Here is a 22,336-nt window from a genome sequence, read left to right on the forward strand (position 1 = left end):
AGAAATGATTGATTTTTTTTTAAAAATGACCATTTATACTCCTGCTCTCAGGCATTAAAACTGTAGACCCAGGGGGGAAAAGATCAATACAATAAATAAATAAATAAAAAGATCTACTGTACCTTTGAACTAATGCAAACATCATACAGCAGGACTGACATACAGGCACAAGTAAAGAAATGTTTACACTGACAGCATCAAAGCAGTCATCATATGCTCTTTTAATGAATAGTCTTAACTCAAAAGAATCATGGAGACTCAATTCTTATCCTTAGATGTTCATGGCAGCCTTTAATCTTTGGTTTTCTTCCATCTGTGAAATTCCCTAGTTACCACGTTAACCAACAGCTCAACACTTTTCTGCTACTCTAAAGGGGAAAAAAAAATGATACAAGGATTTAAAAGGGGGGATAAGAGCTACAGAAAGTTCAGTCTCCACATAGAAGGATCAAGTCTGCTCTGGGGTGCATCAGATGCTCTTGAATGAGGATTACCTACCTGACAGTTACTGATTTTTCCCTCCTTGAGGGAGTTACTTTGGATTTCTGCTGAAGACCGGATATAGATCAAATCCTACTATCAAGAACTAAAGTACAAATTATTCTGGTTCTGTGAGAATCGGGAGGCATGAAATTCTGCTTTAAGCGGTGAGGCCGGTGCTTAGGGACCTTTGCAGTGAGGAGTTTCTCTCTCAGGCCAACAACTGTTGAGGGTCAAAGCTTCAGGTGCGTCGTTTATTAATAATAGCAGCATCCGGTCGGCTTCCCTCCCTCACTGCAGACCAGGCGTTTCAGTGCACAGGAGGGACACTGAGGCACCCAGGAAACCTCAGTTCAGAGGCTCGTCCCCCGTCCAGTGGTTGGGGCTTTGCTTTCTAATGCAGGGAGTGTGGATTCTATCCTTGGCTGGGAGCTGAGATCCTACATGCCTCAAGGCCAAAAAACCAAATCACAAAACACAAACAATATGGCAATAGATTCAACAAAGACTTTTAAAATGGTCCATATATCTAAAAAAAAAAAGAAAGAAAAGAAGTTGGCTTCTGAAATACCAAGAAGGGTTCAAAGATGGGCTTTCAGAGGTCCATGAAACCTGTAACATACAAATTCTGGGCATGTGTATATATTACTACATGCAGACACAGGCTGTTTTGCTGTGGAGAAAGTGGGTAGCATCCTCAAAACAGCCATGACTCAGAAGGGAAAAAAAAAAAAGGTCAGAAACACTGCAATCAACTCAGATCACTTTTCCCTATTCAAAGAATAATTTTCATTACCCAAAAGCGGCTCAAGCAATGAAAACAGCAGGTGCTCTCCACCACACTTCCTACCTCTGTGTCCCAAGAATCGTGAAAGACAGGATTTCTACTGCTCCTTTTGGTCTGTGGGGGGAGATGGTGGTCTTCTTCACTGCCATTCCTTCTCCTTTTCCTGGAATTACATCACAAAGAGAAAAAGAAAAAATTGGTCTTCTGCACACTTCAAACTGTAATTTAAACATATTAATTTGCCCTCTTGCCTGAAGAGATAGATTGTCATATGATAATCCCAACAGGCAAAAAAGTTAGAAGAGCAAAAATGTAAAATAACAGGAGGAAGGTCGAGCTTAAATTAGTACAACTAATTTCTAAAAAGAAGCCTGACAATTTGAAATGCTTGCTGGGAATAAACAAGAGCAGGAAGACATTGATGACTAAGCTCTCCAACTCTACCTAATTAAGGTGATCTCGTCCTCCATTTCCTGAAATTACCATTCCAAGTTATTCTAATTTTACTCCTGTCCATGGGACAACATCTAAGACGGGAGTGGCTGCCTTTGCCTGTTTACGCTTAAAATCCTTATAAAAACTGTGCTACACAGGAAGAGCATTAGAGGTTGGAGGTAGCCTCTATTCTTTCATTTTCTTTCATCTCTGATTTCCCCCCAATTATCACATTAACACAAAAGCTCTCTGCCCTCTAATGCATCAAATTACTTTTCTGGACAATCACTGCAAAGGTGGCTCTCAGACACATTAACTTGATGATTGGCTGCACCACCTGGTATTGTAAGAGAAGTTACTTCACCAGCTTGTTACCGTTATACTGCAGCACCAGTTGCTTAAAACATCCAGGTTTAAAGAAAAATCACACCTGTTGCTCGGTCAAGTATTCTGGGGTGTATGATGGAGACAGAGTTTGTATATTTTCTATGCAAGAATTGAGTGCTGTTAGGACTTCTAAACTCCAGTTAGAAAATAGAAATAAATTAAAAGAGGTATACTTTTAAGTCAAACTGCATGGAACTGTGCTGCCCTGGTGGCTTAGCAGTGAAGAATCCGCCTGCGACGCAGGAGACTTGGGTTCAATCCCCGGGTCGGGAAGGCCCCCAGAGAAGGAAATGGCAACCCGCTCCAGTACACTTGCCATGGACAGAAAAGCTACAGAAAATTCTACTGGACAGAGCTGGAGAGAGGCTGGTTTATACAAAGCAACATAAGCTGTTATAATGAAAACTCTTCAGGGTTCAAGTTGCTCTATCTAGAGGGTAAAAGAGCTTTCTGGAAAATACTGAATTTGAACACACATTATCTTCAATACAGTTACACATTCTACATGAGTAGAGGGGCTTTGATCAGGTCTAGACGTTGGCAAAAATTTTATCACCCTGAGCTCAATTCTCTCTTACTTGTGAACGCATCTAATATTATTAATCAATGAGTATGGACCCAGTTTAGGCTTGGAATGATAAACATGGGGTGTGTGATTCTGAGGAAGCACTAGCCAACCGGCAGGGGGCTGCACCAGTCTAAGCCTCAGTTCAGTTCAGTTGTGTCCGACTCTTGTGACCCCATGGACTGCAGCATCCTAAGACTCAGCTGTTTACAAAATAAGACCTGCTCCTTACCTTTCTCTCAGGGGATTAGATCTTACCTTGAAGTACTGGAGGCTAAAAACTACATAAATACCAGGCTTTAATAATCATTAAATGGATGTGCTAGTTGAACCAAGAAATCGCTACACTCATCCTGACATGACAACAGTTCCAACACTGGTGGAAGGCCAGCTGCCGCCCAGAGAGAAACTCCTCCAATGACGGTGACGGTCCCCCAACTCCTCTTTTATCGGCGTTCCAACAGATGATTGTGCCGGGGCTGCTGAGTCACTGCTAGCAAACTCACGGGCCTGACTACAACTTTCCAATTTCCTCATTTATAATGGGAGATAAGGTTATTATCTTTCTGGTGACAAGACGATGAATGTCAAGAGGATGGGCTGGTTTTGAAGATTTCAATTAAACTCTGAGAAAGTCACATGAAATATCCCTGCCTCATAATCAGCTGATGTCTCCAGGTACCAGAAGGATCTCTCTGGCCTTTTGGGAGTTCTCTCCGTTGGGTGGTTCTGGATTAAGAATGAGCCCTACCTGTTCTTCATTCTCCTTTTTCTAAGCTCTTTGCAGAATTCATCCTTGAAGCATTTCTTTCAACAACATCATGAATATGTTGCAAAACCACAGCTTCATGCTCAACACAGTCAGTCAAATTGTAACTTTTAACATTAATGCCATAGGCCAAGTTATAATTTGAGCAGCACCCTATAACTAATTACATTCTCCCTAGCCATTTAGTTACAGATTATTGTTTAGCATGTTACTTCTCAGGATGGCAGAATACATCACTTTTCATCACTTCACTTCTCTCCAACCCTCCTGTCCCCTCTTAGAGACTGAGCACAGAAGAAATCCTAGAATACACAGACTAGTGGTTTTCAAACTTTATTTAAAAAATGACAGAACTATTTCACCCTACCAAAAAAAAAAAATCCTTCAATTTATAAAAGAGATAATGGATGTTTTAATTGGAGTAGGGGCCTCCCTCCCACACAGGGCTTCCCCAGTGCTTTGCTCCTAAAGAACCCGCCTACCAATGCAGAAGATGCAAAAGGGCAGGCTTGATCCCTGGGTCGAGAAAATCCCCTGGAGAAGGAAATGGCCACCTACTCCGACATTCTTGCCTGGACATCCTTCCATAGACAGAGGAGCCTGGCGGGCTACAGTCCATGGGGTTGAAAAGAGTTGGACACAACTGAGCAAGCACAGGCGCACATACCCACAGCCACCCCTCCTGTCTGAAAATCCACCATCATAGACCAACCCTTCCTCTTAAAATTGTGGGAACAGATCCATAGATCTGAACCGACTTGAAGATGCTAAGACAGCTGGATCTGATCCACTGTACTACAAAACACGTGGGAGCAGAGAAAGCACTGCCAACTCACGTGACTTCTTTCACAGTAAAGAAGCTACCATGTGAGATTGTGTGAACAAGATAAAAGGAATCTGCTAGGAGTATAAGCGCATCCAGAGTATTTGTGTACAGCACTGAATAAAAGGAATGTTTTTCAGAGAAATATTTAGACTTTTTCCGATATGTGATACATCCGGAGGGACTGCTGGAAGTACAGACTGGGTGTGGGAAGGAAAAAACTGGCAGTTACATCAGGCTTCCTATACGTGAGGATCTCGTGACTAATCTCAGTAGCAAGTTGGTACACTGGGCCCCTAACTTCAAATTCAGCCCACTCTTATTTCATATACAAGTAGAAGTTTTTATGGCCCTCTCACATGACCCAAATCAACATGCAGAAGTTTGGAGAACTCCTGATTTTCACTATTGTCCTAAAGAACTTCCAAGATGCTTTCCAGAATCTCAATCCCATGAATTAATATGCTCCAGGGCCGGGTCCCCGTGGAAACTGTCAATTACATTCGAAATCACTGAAAACATAAGAGGGACGAAACAAACCCTACAGCATAATTTACCAAGGCAATCCCCTTCTTATTCACTTCAGCTTCACTGAGACTATTTTGGAAAAAAAAAAAAAAAATGAAGAGAACAGTGAAGCTAGAAGTTTCAGTTCAGTCACTCAGTCGTGTAGGACTCTTTGTGACCCCAAGGACTGCAGCAGGGCCAGGCCTTCCTGTCTATCACCAACTCCCGGAGTTTACTCAAACTCATGTCCATCAAGTCGGTGATGTCATCCAGCCATCTCATCCTCCGGCGTCCTCTGCTCCTCCCACCTTCAATCTTTCCATCAGGGTCTTTTCAAATGAGTCGGTTCTTTGCATCAGATGGCCAAAATATTGGCCTAGAAAGAGCCAGGTAAACCAATTGAGCTTTCTAAATCTGCTTCCCGATCAGAAGAATGAAAAGACAGGACTTAGTGATCTATAGTTTTCAGTTCAAACTCCACGATGAGGGATTTTTCTAATTCCGAGTAATAGTCCAACTTCTCCATTCTGGGGTACAATCCCAACTTTTTCCTCCCTAACCTGTTCACAGAGGTGAGAAATGAGAAAAAAGAAAAGAAAAATCGCGGCTTGGTCCGGACTCTCCAGAGTCCTTATCAAGAAATCCTCAGCACCCTCTAGGTTAAGCCCCGGGTCCTGGCTCGGAGGAAAAGTGCGTCGCAATACAGCCCTACCTCCCGCCTTCGGAGTCAAACGGCTCCGCACCCGAACTGTTTCGAATTCTGCCTGCTCTTCACGCTACGGCCGAGGAGGGAAGCCACAGGTCACCACTTCGGCCCTCGCCCATTCTGCGTCCACGACGGCCCAGCAGGGCATAAGGGCTTCGATCTGACCTAACCCTTCCGTCCTGCGGAGTTAAGCCCAGTCCTTCTTCCCGACCTTCGGGAGACCGGCTCCCCGCCCCGCCGTCCCCTCACAGGCGCTCGAGAGGCTCCTCTCGAACATCGGCCATTCCTCCCAACCCCCCACCTTCCTAAATTTAGGACAGGGAAGCTTTGGGGCCCCCTTCTCCGCCGGGACCGACCGGACTTCATTTCAAACAGGGAAAGATCGGGGGGCCGGGGGAGAAAAGATGGGGTCGAGGGGCGACCCCGGACCCTGAGGAGTCACCGCTTCGGCGCCCCTGGGGACCAGGTTCCCAGTCAGCCGAGCATCCCTCCCCTCTCCCCGCCCGGACGGCAAGGCACCCACACGAGACCCGCAGGGCCCAGGCTTGGTCGGACACAGCGTCGTGCCTCCCTCGGCTCCGTGTACCCCAGGACACAACACCCGGCGAGGGGCTGAGGGGAAGAGGGTGCCCTGCACACACCTGGGGCGGAGGCGCTCGCTCATGGCAGCCGATGGAGACGAGCGACGCGGCGCCGCTCCGCGAGGAGAGGGAACGGAGGGCGTCGTGTTCCGGCGGCCGCCACGCCCACCCCCTCGGGCCTTGGCTTTGGCCGCGGCTCTGGCGGAGGCGGCCGGCGCTGAGTACCCCTCGGGGGCACCCGTCCCTCCGCTACTTCCGGCGTCTGCTCCGCGCCCCCCCATGTCGCCGCGCCGTGGTACCGCCCTCCCGCGAGTGCGCAGTGGCGCGAGCCCAGCCGCGCCGACCGGTAGCCCCGCCCACAGGAAGAGGCGGGCTCGGGGGGGTGGGGAGGAGCGACCAGGAGCCTCTGGGAAAGAGGACCCCGTTAGAGGTGGCCCGGAATTCTGCCTGTTTTGCAGCCGAGACGGGCCGGCGTAATAGTCCAGCCAGGCTTAAATGAAATTAAACCGTATTATAATCATATGATACAAGTCTTTTATTTAAATCCCTGTGAAGTCACAGTTTAAAAAAAAAAAAAACGGCGGAGAAGCATCAGGCAGTGGTGTAGACGGCTTGTCCCAGGGCCTAGTCCGGGGAGTTGGGCCGCGTCGCGTGGGCTGCGCTGAGGGAGCTCATTGCCGGACTTGCTGGGATTTTTGTGTCTCGCGAGGTGAGGCGCTGCCCGGGCGGAGTTTCCACAGGCGGCGGTGCTGTCTGTGGCCTCCGCTGTGGGCCTGGACGCGGATGTGGAGGCGAGAGGAGAGTGAGGGGAGGGCTTTCTGAAGCCGAAGGCTCGGCGCCCCGGCGGCTCCGGCGCCCGGGGCTGGGGGAGGCCGCGGGGCGGCCGGCCGGGCCCCCGGAGCTGCTCGGAGGTCCCACCCACTCCCTGGAAGTCGCCCGACTGCTCTCCTGGAAAAGCAAGGGAGACGGGGGCCGAAAAGCCCACTGGAAGGCGCGGGAGGGAGGACTCTGAGGTCAGCCCGGTGCCCAGGAGGCTGGTCACACGTCTGCTCTCCGGGACCGCCAGGTAGAAGTGCCCTACTGGTGTCACCCGTTATTTTTGATTTGTCCCAGTAGTTTGTTCCTCTCATTCATTTCATTCATTCGAGTGACTGCCCTAATTGTGTCTTTCAGAGGCTGACCTTAACTTCGAATTCACCCTGCCCACCTGGGTAACGGCGGTCGTGGAGCATGCGGGTACAGGAGAAGCAAGCGCAAAATTAGCATCCTTCTACAAAAACTCAGGTAAGAAAATAGTTAATGTAGTAGAAAAGGACCTTTGTATTCTAGCGCAAATTAATCCCTAAAGGGATGTTATTTATAATCTCAAATTATACCTAATGGTCCATTTCTGGGATTCCTGCCTCCCAGGAAGGGGATTTGGGCATGAAGCTAAAATACCTCTGTTTAGCTCCAAGGAAACAGCCTGACCAGGCTCACCTGTGAATGACTGCAGGCAGGAAATGAACACAACCCCTCGGCAGGGTGATGGGAAACAGGAAGTGTTTGACTTTCCTCCCTCCCCTTTTAGGATTAAAGAGTCCTGAATTGTAATTCAGGCAGCATGGTTCTTTGGTACACAAATCCACCATCTGCTCAGTCTGCTGGCTTTCCAAACAACGTCACTAGTCCTTGTACCAACAGCTCGTCTGGATTTATTGGCCTGTGGTGCGAGGAACCAGACGAACTTGGACTCAGTAACATTAAGGCACCCATGTTGAGATGTTACAGCTGGAGGGTACAGGGAAGATCTCAAGAGGATTAAGTGAGGATGGAGAGCATGGAGGCAGACACCTCTAACAGAGGTCTCAATCCCCTTCTAAAATCGTTAGTCCAAGGCCTGTGGACTGAGTTCCGTTGTGTGTCTTTGTAAATAAATGGTCCATATATATGTGTGCTTAGTCCTGTTTGACTCTTTGCGATCCCACGGACTGTGTCCCACCAGGCTCCTTTGTCCATAGGATTATCCCAACAAGAATCCTGGAGTTGGTTGCCATTTCCTTCTCCAGAGGGTCTCCCCAGGGATTGAACTTGCGGCTCCTGCATTGGCAGGCAGGTTCTTTACCACTGAGCCTCCTGGGAAGCCCAGATGGTCCACAACATTTATTATATTGTCTAAGGGATACTTGCAAAGTAAGAATAATTCCTATAAAGTCTACTGGCAGAAGACAGTTTTATTTTGCCTGACTTCATGTAGGACAAGGTGGGTTGGTTGCTATGATAAATGGGTTGGCCAGGGCCAGGCCCAGTGGTCAGTTCTGAGAATACAGCTCTGCACAGAGGCTGTCTTTTCCCTACCTTCTGGAGCTTAATTGAATAAGAAATGTAAACAAGTAACTTTCATCTGAGCTTTGGAATGAAATACTGCCTTTTCCTGACTGGAGAGTGTAACAGAGGCACCAAAGGTATGTGGTTTAAGTATTTTTCATTTCTTTGCCAGCAACACACAGCATGTGGGATCTTAGTTCCCTAACTAGGGATCAAGCCAGTGCCCCCTGCAGTAGAAGTGCAGCGTTGTAACCATTGGACCACCAAGGAAGTCCCGGTTTAGGGGCTTTTGTTTTTGTATTTTAATGTTCTATGTGGCATAAATTTCACAAAAGTGTCAAACTAAACAAATTTCCCATTAATCCATTGTCGTACAAACTGAGTAAAAAATTCAGGACCATGTTCCCTCCATTTGTGTATTACGTACGTTAGCTATGCTTCTGTGTGTCTGTGTGTATGCATGCATGTTACTAATGTGTTAAACATTAGGAGCATTCTCATTTTTCGTGCTTAGGTAATGGAAGTTACCTAAAGTTCTAATACTTTCTTGCACCCCAATGGATTTTCTATAGATACAGCTATAGTCTTTTATTCTTTAACCTTCTTCCCTTGAATGGTGTGTTTTATAACAATTTCTTTACACTCATGTGTTATCCAATTGCCTTGCTACAAAGTTAAATAGCAAATATTTCATTCTGGCTGACATTTTAGACACCTTTTCCTTCCACTAACTATTAATTCACTAGATTTAAGTCCTTTTGCCTGGCTCGCCTCCTAGTTAGGGATGTAGAAAAACCTCTTTGGTCATTTTTTGTAATGATTGATTCCTAGAAGATGTTAAAAAATTTGAAATACCAAGCAGAAATGGACTCAGGAACATTGACCTTAAAATCCAACTCTGTCTGTTTTGTTGTACCTATAGAAGAAAAAGAATGAATCAAAATAAATGTTTTAAGATGTCCTTCAGCCTGGCTTATTTCAAATGAATTTAAAAGGTATGACACCTAACTAAGGCATGAGTATTTACAGACTGTATGCTTCCTATCTCCTTGTGTTTGTCTTTTTCAGGAATAGGAGAGTGCTGTTCCATCCAGGATGGAACTGTGTCCTTACTGTAAGAAGCCATTTAAACGATTGAAATCCCACTTGCCGCACTGTAAGATGCTAGGAGCAACTATGCCTGCTGATCAAGAAATTCGTCCGTGCGAGCCGGCTACACGCCCACATGGTAAAAAAATCGAAGTGCCAATCAGAGACCCAATTAAAGCAAAAGAGAAAGAGTTAGGGACAAACAGTAAGAAAAGAAATCCGGAACTGAAAGGGAACAATTCAGAACGGACAGTCAAGTCCTCTTCAGCACTAGCTGTTGGTTTGGAAAAAGCAAGTCATAACAAGGTTGATGAAGACGTCAAGAGTCAAGTTAAGCCCTCCCTCAAAATGTTAAAGGCTACTAAACCAAAGGTTCCTTTCCAGGGAGAAACTACAGCTCAGTTTTCTGCGTCAGAAAACACCAGTTCTACAAAAGAACTTGCCAAAGCTTTGCCTCAGTCAGGAGAAAGTGGAGATAACCCTTCAGAGATTGAAGCACCTTTACCTCCTGTCCCAGTGGCACCTTCTCGGTCAAATCACGACAGGAAATATTCTTTAACCTTACTTAATGATGTACAAGCCACTTCAGCTGATTTAAGACTGGACAAAGTGGATGCCTCAAGACAGAACCTTCTCGTAAAATTATTTGATACACCTCTTGGTGATGGTCATAGTTCTTCCATGAATTGCAGTCACAGGGTTCAAAGAGGAAACAAGTCATCGTCAGGCAGAGAAAGAGATTCCAAGGCTGAGGATCACCTCTTAGGAGCCTCTACTGACAGAGACTTCAGGACTCTGGCAAAGAATGCAGAATCACAGATTGCTACTTTTAAACTTAACCCCTTAGGTGAAAGCCAGGGCAGGGAGAACCAGGGAAAAGCACTCCACCTTGGAGCAGAGACATATGGGAGCCAAGGAGGTGTGGAGAAAAGGGTATCTGTGACAGGAAGGCAGGATTGGGCTTCCCTGAGCCATGATTCAGTCACGGAGAAGAAACCTCGAGACAGAGGTCCCGGTTTACACTTGCTCCCACTAACGGGCACAACTTGCCCTGAGCATCTCCCTCTAGCACAGTCATGTAACCAGAGTCCCACCTCTCTGGCTATAAAATTTCTCCAGGAAGAGAAAGCAGAAGCCGGCAGCCAGAATCGAGTCCCTGCTGTGAAGGCATTGATGGAGGGTGAGGAGTGGGCTTCTCTGACAACTAAGTTGGGCTCTCAGCCCCCAGCATCGCGCCCCCGGGGTCTGCAGTCCGCACGTTCAGCCCAGCACCATGCTTCCAGAAGCCCCTTGCCCGGTCAGAGCCTGTCGAGCGCCCTGGGGCTGGAGTGGTTTCCAGAGCTCTATTCTGGTTATCTCGGCCTTGGGGTGCTGCCAGAGAGGCCCCAGCGTTGGAGCAGCCTGGCCCAGAAGCCCCTGCTTGTCATCAGTCCCCATGGCGAGAGACTCTCCCAAGGTAAGCATGCGCAGGTTTAAGCTTGTCCAGGCGGCTCTGTGCCTTCTGAGTTAATGAGGTTCAGAAGGCTAGCCTCCTCTTTCTCGTACTTACGCGTTCCAGGCCGCTGCACTTGTCACTGTTCTCAGAACATGACTTCCTGCTCCCAGGGGTCAGTTTTAAGGGTGGTTCTTCATTTTCCCCTCCCCTCCACCAAGAGTTGAAGGCAGGACAACAGGCTGGCCGGTGATGCTGGGAACACCTGACCATCTACACTTGGAAGAGGCACAGCCTCTTCTAGAAATTGGGTGGGTTTTCATGCTGACAGACTCAGGAGAAGCATAGAGACTTCAGGGTGTGCTGTGCTTAGATTTCAGTCAGGACCAGGTTGGGCAGAAAATAGGTTGTGGGCATGTGGTCAGACACAGTACCTAGCGGCTCTAGCGGCAGATGGGGCGTTTGGATGTGGGGCCAGGCTGGGGTTAAAGCTGAAGTGGGAGGCAGGGCAGTCAAGGCAGTGGGGGGTTGAGGATGAGCCGGTGAGATCAGGGGAGGGATGCAGCCAGAAGCAGGCAGCAGTCCATGCGCTTCCAGAGTTGTGGCGGAGAAGGATTTTGTTCTCTTATTGTTCACAGCCTGCAGTGTGTGCTTAGGTTGGGTTTCTGTATGGGGGAATGTGTGGCCATCTCACGGCCTCTGATTCTGTTATAAACCAAAAGGCCGTTGAAGTTGGCTTCACCATTAATGTTCAGACTTCAGTGCTGCCAGCGAATGAACAGGAGACCCCAGAGGAGACCCTGGTGACCCCTCAGTTAAAGTCAAGATTTAATTCGTCATTTGCTCAAGGACTTCAAGGCCATGGACTCTACAAGGATTAAAAAGGGGGCGTGGCTTCTCAGAAAGCTTCATAACCTCACCCAGCAGTGGCTGTCCCTGATAGCCACAGGTTGAAGTTGCACTTGCAGGCAGTTGTTGCAGAAGAGTTTGGGCCATACAGACTGTGGGTCAGGCGAGACCTTGGATGAGCCTTCCTCCTCCTCTCTCGGAAGCGGCTTGTCCCTTTGGTACTTAAAGGCAGGGCCAGGGAGGTAACAAGTTACTGGGGTGACTGTATGTGCTGGGGTACCTGTGCGTTTGTCTCAGTTACCTAAAGGGATCTTAAGCCAGTCCTGGGAGATGGCTGTCATCCCCTTTTACAGACGAGGAAACTGAGTTTCAGAGAGGGTGAGTAACTTGCCCAGGGTTCAGTTAGTCTCAAAGGTCACTTGGTGGGTCTCTGCCAGGCATTTCCAGGAAGCATTTCTCCTGCTGGACTCTGGGCTCCAGGCTGTGGTCACTTACCTTTTCCTCCAGGGGGAAGCTCCAGTGCACAGCTAGCCCTCACATGTCAGGTACCCAAGCAGACCGAGGTGAGGTGATTGCCCCGACCGAAAGGCACCCAGGGCCTTCATCTTGATGAAGCAGGGTAGAGTGAGATGCTCTCGTGGCCGAAGAACAGCGGCTGTGTTTGGAGACCTAGGTGTGGAGGTCCGAGGGTGCCCCCAAGCTGGGCTTCGGTAAATCAGGAGTGAGGGAGATGAGCCTGTGGGATTCGCCGGCATGAGGAGCCGTCTTTGGAACTTCGGGGAGATAGATGCTCATGAATGTAACTACCAAGAGGAGTTGTTTTCTGGCCTGAGAGTAAGTGGATTTCAAAAGTTCAAGATTTCAATCTCAGGAGACTCAACAAGGTCCAGGGTCTGAGAGCCCTCAGCAGGCCACCAGCCACTTTGAGAGTGCTGGGCTGGGGGCGCCAGCTGGGCCTTTGGCAGAATTCCGGTGCTTTGGCTTCGGGGCAGGAAGTTTGAGAGATCTCAGTTCCCAAATCTGGGCAGGTTTCACATGGTTTTTACATATATGATTCCTAGCCGTCATGCCCAGAGACTGATTCTGAAGTAAAGCCTCAAAACTTATTTCCAAGCATTTTCTCTGTGTCTCTGAAGATGAGCCATGTCTGAGAACAGCTTCTGGATGCTGGTGCTGATGCAGGCCCCTGGCACCCAGCAGTGGACTGTTCCCACACTGGCAGGGAGAAGGTAGTTTAGGGGAAAAAAGCCAAAACACAGTTTGTGTAACTACAAAAAGCAAAACTTGGCTGATGGGGAGACCAGAAGGTCAAATAGGAAGACCTTGTAGGGTCCTGGGTTTTCAAAGGCCAAGAAACAGCTAAATAAAGGCTGTTCTCTAACCTGCAAATGTGACTGCCATCAGTAGGGTGTCCACGTGAGGGTTTGAGGAGGGGCGCCTGTGGGGAACGGGCGGGGAGCAGTGGGGATTAGAACTGGAGCAGAAGCCTGACGGGCCGGGGCTGGGTCCCCTTGTTTACTGGAGGAGCCCATAAAAGGGTGTGTTTAAGGAAAGCGCATGTGAGTAACCAACAGCCTGAGACATGAGAGGTGAGTCGAACCATGCCTCTGAGATTATAGCCAGGCCAGAGGGGTGATCAGAACGGTTAAGTCATAGACGGCGGTTGCGGGTTTTTGGCGTCTGATCAACAGGAGCCTCGTCCCTGGATTTGAAAGAGCGGACATCGGTGCTGGCAGGTGCAGAGCTGTGTCTGAGGGATAGGAGGCAGGGGTCGGCCGTGCGTAAGGCTCACGCCGCCCAAGGCTCATGACCATTCCTCAGGGATGGAGGTCAGAACCCAGAGCATCGGGGTGGTAGGCAGGGAGTCATGGAAAAAAGCTCCAACAGCACCTTTGTGGGCTTGGGCCTGGGTGCTCCCAGTCGCGGGCTGCTTACATATCTCAGCTGCAGGCCTGAAGTGATGTCATCCGCGTTATGTGCCTGGACCCGGAATGAAGCGAGCGGGCTCCGCCGGCTGGAGAAGACCCTGGGAGCCGCTGGGGTCCTGACACTCCAGGGGGAGGTGGGGCCATCGCAGGTTTCCTGGAGCTGTGTCACTTCTCTGAGCTGGATGAGTCTTGTCATGCTTTGTTTTCTAAAGGAATCTTCACCTTGCAAGAGAAATAGCTTTTGTGTGGTTAACGGGAAGCCAGCATGGTTCTTGCCATTTTTAATAAATGGATGATCATTTGCATAGTATTTTTACATCTGCAGCAACTTCACCACACCTGCCAAACCAGTTGTAAATATTTGTTTTAATTTACACTGTATCCTAATGAACCAAACCAAGACCAGAGAACCAGCAATAGTAGAGATTCCCTGCCTGTCATTAAATGTGGAAAGCCGCAAGAGCAGGGGAAATGTAAGTACATAGCAGAAACCCGCCTTCCTGGTTCTGCTTTAGTTATTCCCGTATCGAACACAAATAAGCGTGTGCTGGTCAGCGGTGGTGATGGGCTGATACAGTAGACCTGTTAGCTGTCGGCCGTAGTAACGAGGAATCACCATGACAGTAGCAGGCCGTGCTCTTGGCTGAGAAGGTGTTTAGCAGACGAGATCATCTGGGTGCTGTACTCATCAGATGAGAGATGATCCAGGTCCCGATCCCTCAGGCCCCTTAGTCTGCCGAAGAACCTTTTCTTGACGCCGATCAGGTGGTTTGGCCTCCGATGCGCACGTGTTCACAGCCCAGGGCAGACTCTCATCCACTACTGAGCATGTACTTCTCCCACAGCCTCGCCCTGGGGACCTCGGGCACTGAGCGCTGGGGAAGAGGACGGATTTAGATGAGCTTCACAGTGACTTCTGTTTGGAACCCTAGTTCCTTGGTTGGAAAGAAGCTCGACGGCAGTAAGGAGTTTGGAAGCCCCGGCCGGCTCCTCTCTCAGGAGGCTCCTGGGAGCTGTCCACTCAGGTGAGGCCCGAGTCGCGCCTGCAAGGCTGTCTTGGTGGTTCCAGACTTTCTCTTCCTTCAGCCATGGCTGTCACAGCCCGGCTCAAGAACGAGAAAAGGACAGCCTTGCGAGCTTCCCCTCTTCCTCCTTGCCTTTCTTCATCCTGGAGTCTGACGCGATTAAAGCACTGCTTTATCAAACAGGTTTCACTTTTTTCAGTACCTGCCCACCTCTTGGGGATACTCACGGTCCCCAAGCCGGGAAGGCTCAGCTGCAAGACCACTTGTATTCATCTCCTCCCCGTGAAACTTAACCAGATTCCCCAAAACAAGAGTGACTAATTGAAATTGATTAAAATTAAGGTCTTCTGGGTTTTGCCTTTTCATTTGTTTTAAAACACATCTATATAGGACAGTAGTATGTAAATTCCTCGCGTAGCGATTCCTTCGCCTGAGCTGACCGGGTGACTTGAGCCCCTTGCGGACGAGGGCCCGGTGCCTGCCCTCTCACGTGAGCCCTGCTTCTCTGCCAACAGGCTGGATCCGGTGCCGCACCACGGTGAGGAGCGGAGTCGGTGGCCTCACCTTGCTCTTCGCTGGCTGCTTCGTCCTCGGCTGCAGCTGGAGCTTCAAGCACCTGAGTAAGCCTCACTCTGTATCCTCAGTAGCAGGGCACAGCCCATGACATGCACCTCTGCGGGATTTTCTGAATTGCTTTTTTCAGTTTTGCATTGTCTGACGCGCCCTAATGAACAAGCTGTTGCCCAAGGCTCTGGGGTTTTTTTTTATTGGAGGTTTTGGTTCTAATGGCCTTGATAAGATTTGACTAGAGTTTACATAACCGCTCTCATGCTCCATTGAAGATGGTCCCTGGAGATTGGGTGCGTTTGTGTCTTCTGCTTAAAGCTGTTTGCCTGTTGGAGGATCAGGGCTCTTCTCTATGACTTTCTGATTCCTAAGAACTTCTTTTTAGGATGGAAACCAAATAGCTTTATACCCTAAGAGATGAGAAGCAAACTGTCACTTACCAGTGTGTCTAAGGCTGAGAGCTGTTTTATTTAATCTACTTTTAACGTTAAAAAGAACAATCACCTTTTTCTAGTTACGCATTTCAACTTGCTCCAAATCTTACCAGAAGGAAAATGCCTGGATTTCACTGCTCTTTTAATTCCAGATAACGTGTGCTCATTTTTAAAAAGTATTATTGTATTAAAGAAATCAAAAAAGTCCCAGTATTCTTCCACAACAGACAAAATCCAATTGCTTTCAGATGAAAACTTTGAGTGCAAAAGGGTAAGGTCGTCATTAACATTAGAGGCCAGTAGAACTCAGAAGCTTCCAGAATGTCGGGTCTGACTCTGGCTGGGCTTGGCGACTGATGCGGTGCCAAGACGCAGGGCGCGGGTCACGGCGCGGGTCGCGTCTGCAGCGGGCACTCACGTCCCGACTGGCCAGCCACGGCTGCCCACCCTCGCCTCACAGAAAGGAGTTCCTTTCTGATCACAGGGCCTAAAATCCCAGGTCGTTTCTTTCACAGGGAAAAAGCCTCCCCTGAAAAAGAGACTGTTCAGGTGATGCTGGAGTTTCTGTTTCACATCTTTAAATTGAGAGCGAGGAAAGTGAGGCAGAAACTTACCCCTGTACCTAAGACTTTATTTCTAAATTTATAAAACAAACACAAGGGGATGATCTTGAGGGGCAAGAGGTAGAAGCCGTCAGGGAACAGCCTCGTAGACCCTTACGTTTGTCTCTGTTTATCCCAAGAGCTGCAGCGCTGGCCTAAGCGGCGCTGACCTAGACGCCACGTGGGGAAGCTGGCGCTCCGAGTCGAGGACGGTGGGGACACTGCAGAGCGCGTTTGAAGAGCGGAAAACTGTCCTGGGGGCAGGGAGAGAGAGCGGAAAGAATAAAAGTACTGGAATCTAACCGTTCTCGAGGGAGCCAGGTGGTTGTTTTTTTAATGTGGACAGCTCTGGTTCTCTCTGGATATTTCTTTTGGCTTGTTCTCAGAAGTGACTGAAAGTTTTGGAGAAAAACTTGAGGTTGTTTAATCATAAAGGCGGATGTTATTCAAGAAGACAAGGAGATGACAGGAGTTCATCATTAAACATTTTAAATAGCTGTTTCCGAATTCCCGGTAAAAATAATCCCAATTCTAAATCATTTCTCCCCAAAACTGTTGTCTGTATCTTGGCATCGTCCTGTTCTTCCCTGCCGGATACTGATTCAGAAGAGCATGTGAAGTGGCTATGAGTCAGCTCACATCAGACCCTTCCCCCTTGGGGATGGGTGGGCTCCTCTGGGTCCTTGACCAGCTCTCGGCAGCTGTGAGGAACCAGCAAGAGAGTGGGTTCAGAGTTGCAGGTGAGCCTCTGAAAAATCCTTGGTAGGTGGTTTTTTTTTTTTTTAAGCTGATTAAAACAGCACACTCCACAGAATGTTAAATCACCTTTTCCGCATCTGCAGTGAGTATAGCAGTGGGCAAATGGTTTCTGCTTCTCATCTCTTCCTGAAAGCGTTTCAGAATCCCACCCTTACACCCCCCAGGAAGCTGAATGAAATGTTTGCACATTCCTCCCACTGCGTTAGGGCTGTGCAAGGAGGGTGGGCTTCGGGGTTGCTTCCCTGGTCAGAATACTTGGTGTCGTTCCCGTTCTACGACTTCTGCTTTGGACCCCAGACGATAACTTGGATATACTGATAAAGGCTTCGTGGAAATCTAAGGTAGATCACGCAAACGGATAAGGTTTTCCAATCCTTTTCCAGTATCAAGGGTTGATTATGTCTCAGATACAGATGTGCTGCTATTGATGGACCAGTGAGTCTGTGTATTTGCTTTGCTTCTGATCCTCAGGCCAGAACACGCGTTCAGCCCCTTTTGCCCCCGCTCCTCCAGAACTACAAGAAAGCAGGCGTGCCGTCGTAAAGCCAGCTCTCGCGCATTTGCGCCTCTCTTCCCCGCTCTCTTCCCAGAACTCGATGCTGGCTTTATCTCCCGTTTCTGTTCTTCAGTCCCCTGCCTCCCCGCCCTCTCTAATTGTCCCCAGTGGGAGTAATTTAATTCTGCATCAAATTTTCCTGGTTAGGGAGAAGGTGTACTGGAATTCTCCACGAGGAAAAATTCACAGTTGAGGAAGAGTATGGTAGAAGTAGAAGTAAAATAGAGGTAGGTAGTTTAGTTCAGTGTGACTGAGAATGTCACTGGAAGCCGCTTTGGGAAGGGCTCTGTGGCCTTTCTTTGTAAACGCCCCAGAAGAGACGCGCAGGGAGGAGGCCCTCCGGCAGCCCCCCTCTGCCTCACTCTGGGTCAGAGCCACTCGGTGCAGAGGTGGGTGGGAACGACCTCTGCGAGGGTCCTCTCCTGCCCCAGCAGGGTCAGCAGACCACGAGAGCCCACAGGCATGAGCCAGCGTGGGCCTGTTCGTATGTGAGGTCTCAGGGACACAGCCTGGGTTGTTGGTGAGGTGCAGCAGAGCTGAGCCATCACAGCAGAGGCCGCAGAGCCTGCAGAGCGGAACATGGTTCCACTCTGGTCCTCCACGGAAAGCCTGCTGACCCCCGCCCTGGGCCAGCAGGACGCCTCACGGGCTGCTGCGTCGGAGGGATGAAGACGACCGGGGGTCCGCGCTAAAGTGTTTGGGGCTGGGACACGTTTCAGGAGGAGCCTTTCTGGACTTGGTACCTGTCGAGATCATATTTGTCACTACCGTGAAGAAACCAGCACGCTGGTGGGAGCTTCCCAGGGTGAGCAGCAGCACTTAGATTTCTGCTTCCAGAGCGGCTGCATGAATTCCCCAGGAAACGCAGCCTGAGAATCTGCCTCCCCTCCCCGCTGCAGCTGAGGTCACGGTGACACCCAGGCTCCCCTGTCCTGGACTCCAGGGCAGGTCCTGTCCCCCGCCCGTGTTCCACAGCACCTGACCGCCCTGCTCTAACGCGCGTGGCCGGGGAAACGGGGTATCCCTGCTGCCCACTTGAGATTAATCCTGCCTTTACTGCAGAGAGTATGTTTTTCTATATATATAAAAATTCTCAGCTATTGCGAATAAAATCAGTTTGTTGTATCGTAAGTGGAGTGTTTTATATTCTGGGAAGCCCTATCTGCTGTCATTATTTTTATCACGCCTTCCTTTCCTGGTTTACCTGGTAACCTGATAACTTCCTTAGCTTTACCTGGTAACCCTAAGTTACTTTCAATACCTGCTTCTCCCCCGACACAGTGTTGCTCCTACATATTACTACTGCCACTCTCCATAACAAAATATTAATCTGTTCTGGTTGCGTGCCTCTGCTGGACACTCACCTGTGAGATGAGGAGCACCTCTGTCCTTGGACAAGCGATCTAACTGGAGCCTCCTTGTTCCAGGCCGTAAAACGGGGACAGTTATACCTACTCTGCAGAGATTCGGTGAGCTGAGAAGTCTCAGCATAGTAGGAATGAAAGAACACCACGTGTGCTAACACCTGTGGCCTCGTCCTACGTCCAGTCCTAAACTGGGATCCAGCAAGAGGCCCACCACCTTCCAGCCAAACTGCAGCTACCACCCGGGCACTTGCTTCCGTCAGCCAAGCCCCCTGCCGGCCGTCCACGCCCACCCAGTGGGGCCGAATTGGCCGTCACACTCCCCCAGAAAGAGGCTGCAGGCTGAGGTTAGTGATCTGGCTGTGTGCCATGTGTCACATACCAGCCCAGGGAGGAGCTGTCTCCTGGGCCAGCGTCCTCTTGGACGGCCTTGCCCCTCGCCCTCTCCCCTCCCACCAAGCGGGACGAGGCAGCTGCCTGTGTCTGCAAGACCAGGGGGCCTGGTCCTTCCACACTGTCCCTCCTCTGTTCCTCCAGTGGGCCCAGCCTGGCCTCCCCAGGCCTCGCCCCGTGGGTTAGGCTGCCCTGGGGGCTGACTTAGACAATGACATAGATCACACAGTGCTCGCTGCCCCACGTCACTTCCTCACCTCCTGGGGCAAGCCTCATTGGTGCCATCTACCTCCACTCCCTACCCCATGATCCCTCACGTAAGATGAGCACAGAATCGAATCCTGAATTTAAGGAAGCTGTCCAGGGAAGCAGCTGTCATGCAGAAGAACTTGATTTAATCGCCAGTTTACAGCAGCGGGTCAGGCCGCGTGACCCAGAAGTACCACTGGAGTGGCGTGTGTGTGTGTGTGTCTGTGTGTGTGGCCGGGAGAGCCGAGTCAGGCCGCATGCCCCAGAAGTACCGCCGGAGTGGCGTGTGTGGGTGTGTGTTCCCCAGAAGTACCGCCGGAGTGGAGTGTGTGTGTGGCCGGGGAAGCCGAGTCAGGCCGCGTGCCCCAGAAGTACCGCCGGAGTGGCGTGTGTGTGTGTCCCCCAGAAGTACCGCCGGAGTGGCGTGTGTGTGTGTGTGTGTGTGTGTGTGTGTGTGTGTGTGGCCGGGGGAGCTGAGGCAGGCCACGTGCCCCAGAAGTACCGCCGGAGTGGCGTGTGGGTGTGTGGCCGGGTTAGGAGTGGCGTGGGTGTGGGTGTGGGTGTGTGGCCGGGTTAGGAGTGGCGTGTGTGTGTGTGTGTGTGGCCAGGTTAGGAGTGGCGTGTTGTGTGTTGTGTGTGGCCGGGTTAGGGTTAGCCGCGTGCCCCAGAGTACCACCGGAGTGGCGTGTGTGTGTGTGTGGCGTGTGTGTGTGTGTGTGTATGGTGGCGGGGAGCCGAGCGGGGTGGCGTGTGTGTGTGTGGCCGGGGGAAGCCGAGCGGGTGTGTGTGTGTGTGTTGGCCGGGGAGCCGAGCGGGTGGCGTGTGTGTGTTGTGTGTGGCCGGGGGAGGCCGAGCGGGCGGCGGTGTGTGTGTGTGTGTGTGGCGGGGAGCCGAGCGGGGGCGTTGTGTGTGTGTGTGTGTGTGGCCGGGGAGCGAGCGGTGGCGTGTGTGTGTGTGTGGTGGCGTGTGTGTGTGTGTGTGTGGCCGGGGGAGCCGAGCGGGGTGGCGTGTGTGTGTGTGTGTGTGGCCGGGGGAGCCGAGCGGGGTGGCGTGTGTGTGTGTGTGTGTGTGTGTGGCCGGGGGAGCCGAGCGGGGTGCGCGCGGGTGTGAGCTGTACCTTCAAGCTGGCTGTGTAAGCGCTGTGCTCCCCTGCTCTCTGAGTAACCCGCTCCTGTGAGCCCCCGCTCCTGCTGGGCTCCCAGCCGCTGGTTCACTTACAGGAGAGGAAGCGGGAAGCGGGAAGCAGGCTGCCTCGGCCTCATCTGTGCTGGTTACGGCGCAGCGGGCTCGCTGAGGACAGGGCCCAGCACGGCCTTCCAGAGTCTTCACCATACAAGGTCCTCCAGTTCCCCAGACCAACGTGGGGTCTTTTTTTTAATGACTCCTACCAGTTGACTGACTTACTGGCATCACAGCTCATTTTTCAACACTAAAAGAGAAAAAGTTAATCATGTGACTTTTTGTAAATTCACATCCCAAGAGAAAAAAATGCCGAATTGTCTAGGCCTCCATCGGAGATCCTTAGCTGGCTTGCTGAAGAACCTGGCTTCTACTCTTAAATGAAGTTCCTTGTCTGGCCTGAGAAAGGCCTCGAGATCCACGCCCAGCATCGCTAACCCAGAGAACAGGGCTGGACGTGTAAAGAGGAGGACAGCCATCATGTGAGGAGGGCCAGCCCCGTGCCTCCCTCACCTCTCATCCCGGCACTACTGTGGTCTTGCAGAACAGAACGCAGAGGATGATTTAGAGTCTGTCTCGTGAAGGTGTAAAACATGATGGTTTTCTTCCTGATGAGCCAAAGAGAGCAACCAAGAAAGGCAAGGTGTGGGCTTCCCTGGTGGTCCAGGGGTTGAGAATCCGCCTGCCAATGCAGGGGACACGGGTTCGACCCCGGATCCAGGAAGACCCACAGGCCGTGGGGCAACTAGGCCTGTGTGCGAAACTCCTGAGCCCCCCGCGCCTAGAGCCCGGTCTCCACACCCAGAGGAGCCCCCGCGACGAGAAGTCCGAGCTCCGCAACTAGAGAGGAGCCCCCGCTCGCGCAACTGTAGACCCAGCACAGCCCAATAAAATGAACTCTAAACAATGCAAGATGTGTGACTCCTTTCCTTACCAAGCTGCCCCCTTCCCCACCCCACCCCCCACATCTTAAGACCATTATGTATAAATAACTCAAGGGATCATTAGGCAGCAAAACAGGGCCTGAAGGATGTTTAACTTGTTAGCCTTTTAAAGAAAGAAACAGTCTGTCCGGCAGGGGAAGCAAATAAAGGTTGAGACCTTACAACGGAAACATTTGGATTACCAGCCAAATTGCCCCATTCTCTTAATTCACCAAAACCTGAGTCTGGCTTCTTAACCTGCTGCTAATCACCCCTCCCCTGGTCCTCAGCCCGGCAGTGGCCCAGCTCCGTCATCACTCACCCTGTAGCACAGGCCCCTCTCCAGCGCCTGAGCCCCAGGCGGTGGGCAACCCCCGGCTCCTGGGGCCTCATCTGAGGATGAGGGGGCAGACACTCTTGTCAGGGAGGGGGGCTTGCGAGGTTCCCAGGCAGGAGGAAGTGCGGGACCCAGGGGCTGCTTGACAAGCTGCAGATAAAGTGAAGCCAGGAGGAAACACTGCAGACACCCCCTCCGCGGACAAGGCGGAGGGCAGAGGGCCTGGCCAGGCGTTCTGGCTGAAGCCAGACTGTGAACGGCCTCGTTTTACAGCTTAATTGCCCAAAGCATTCCTTTGGATGG

General features: G+C 50.6%; 2 protein-coding genes across 7 annotated transcripts in view; one reads left to right on the plus strand and one right to left on the minus strand.

Moving 5' to 3' along the window:
• The window catches only part of FAM104A (family with sequence similarity 104 member A), a 17,584-nt gene extending 11,192 nt beyond the window's left edge, over positions 1–6,392 (minus strand). The window contains exons 1-2 of the mRNA XM_043453533.1: positions 6,101–6,392; positions 1,331–1,430 (exon numbers count right to left, since the gene is read on the minus strand). Of these exons, the coding sequence (XP_043309468.1) occupies positions 1,331–1,430; positions 6,101–6,321 (321 nt within the window). The 5' untranslated portion in view covers positions 6,322–6,392. The remainder of the gene's footprint in view (positions 1–1,330; positions 1,431–6,100) is intronic.
• Positions 6,393–6,625: 233 nt separating this feature from the next.
• Positions 6,626–18,719, plus strand: C1H17orf80 (chromosome 1 C17orf80 homolog). 6 transcript variants are annotated; one of them, XM_043453798.1, is made up of 6 exons: positions 6,756–7,106; positions 7,214–7,324; positions 9,416–10,892; positions 14,578–14,670; positions 15,186–15,290; positions 16,414–18,719. In XM_043453798.1, the coding sequence occupies exons 3-6, from the start codon at positions 9,443–9,445 to the stop codon at positions 16,440–16,442; spliced, it is 1,677 nt and encodes a 558-aa protein (XP_043309733.1). In that variant the 5' UTR covers positions 6,756–7,106; positions 7,214–7,324; positions 9,416–9,442; the 3' UTR covers positions 16,443–18,719. The 6 variants fall into 6 exon arrangements, 5 of the variants coding, with proteins under 5 accessions (XP_043309577.1, XP_043309654.1, XP_043309733.1 ...); XM_043453642.1 differs by lacking the exon at positions 6,756–7,106 and adding an exon at positions 6,626–6,749 and having other exon boundaries at positions 15,186–18,719; XM_043453719.1 differs by having other exon boundaries at positions 6,720–7,106; positions 15,186–18,719.
• The last annotated feature ends 3,617 nt before the right edge of the window (positions 18,720–22,336 follow it).

This window comes from Cervus canadensis, chromosome 1 (assembly GCF_019320065.1).
Source record: "Cervus canadensis isolate Bull #8, Minnesota chromosome 1, ASM1932006v1, whole genome shotgun sequence".
NCBI classification, from domain to species: Eukaryota; Metazoa; Chordata; class Mammalia; order Artiodactyla; family Cervidae; genus Cervus; species Cervus canadensis.

Coding starts and splice junctions, on each gene's coding strand:
- C1H17orf80 (XM_043453642.1), top strand. CDS start 9,443: ATGGAACTGTGTCCTTACTGTAAGAAGCCATTTAAACGATTGAAATCC. Junction 10,893..14,577: donor TGGCGAGAGACTCTCCCAAG/GTAAGCATGCGC, acceptor TTGGAACCCTAG/TTCCTTGGTTGGAAAGAAGC. Junction 14,671..15,185: donor CCTGGGAGCTGTCCACTCAG/GTGAGGCCCGAG, acceptor CTCTGCCAACAG/GCTGGATCCGGTGCCGCACC.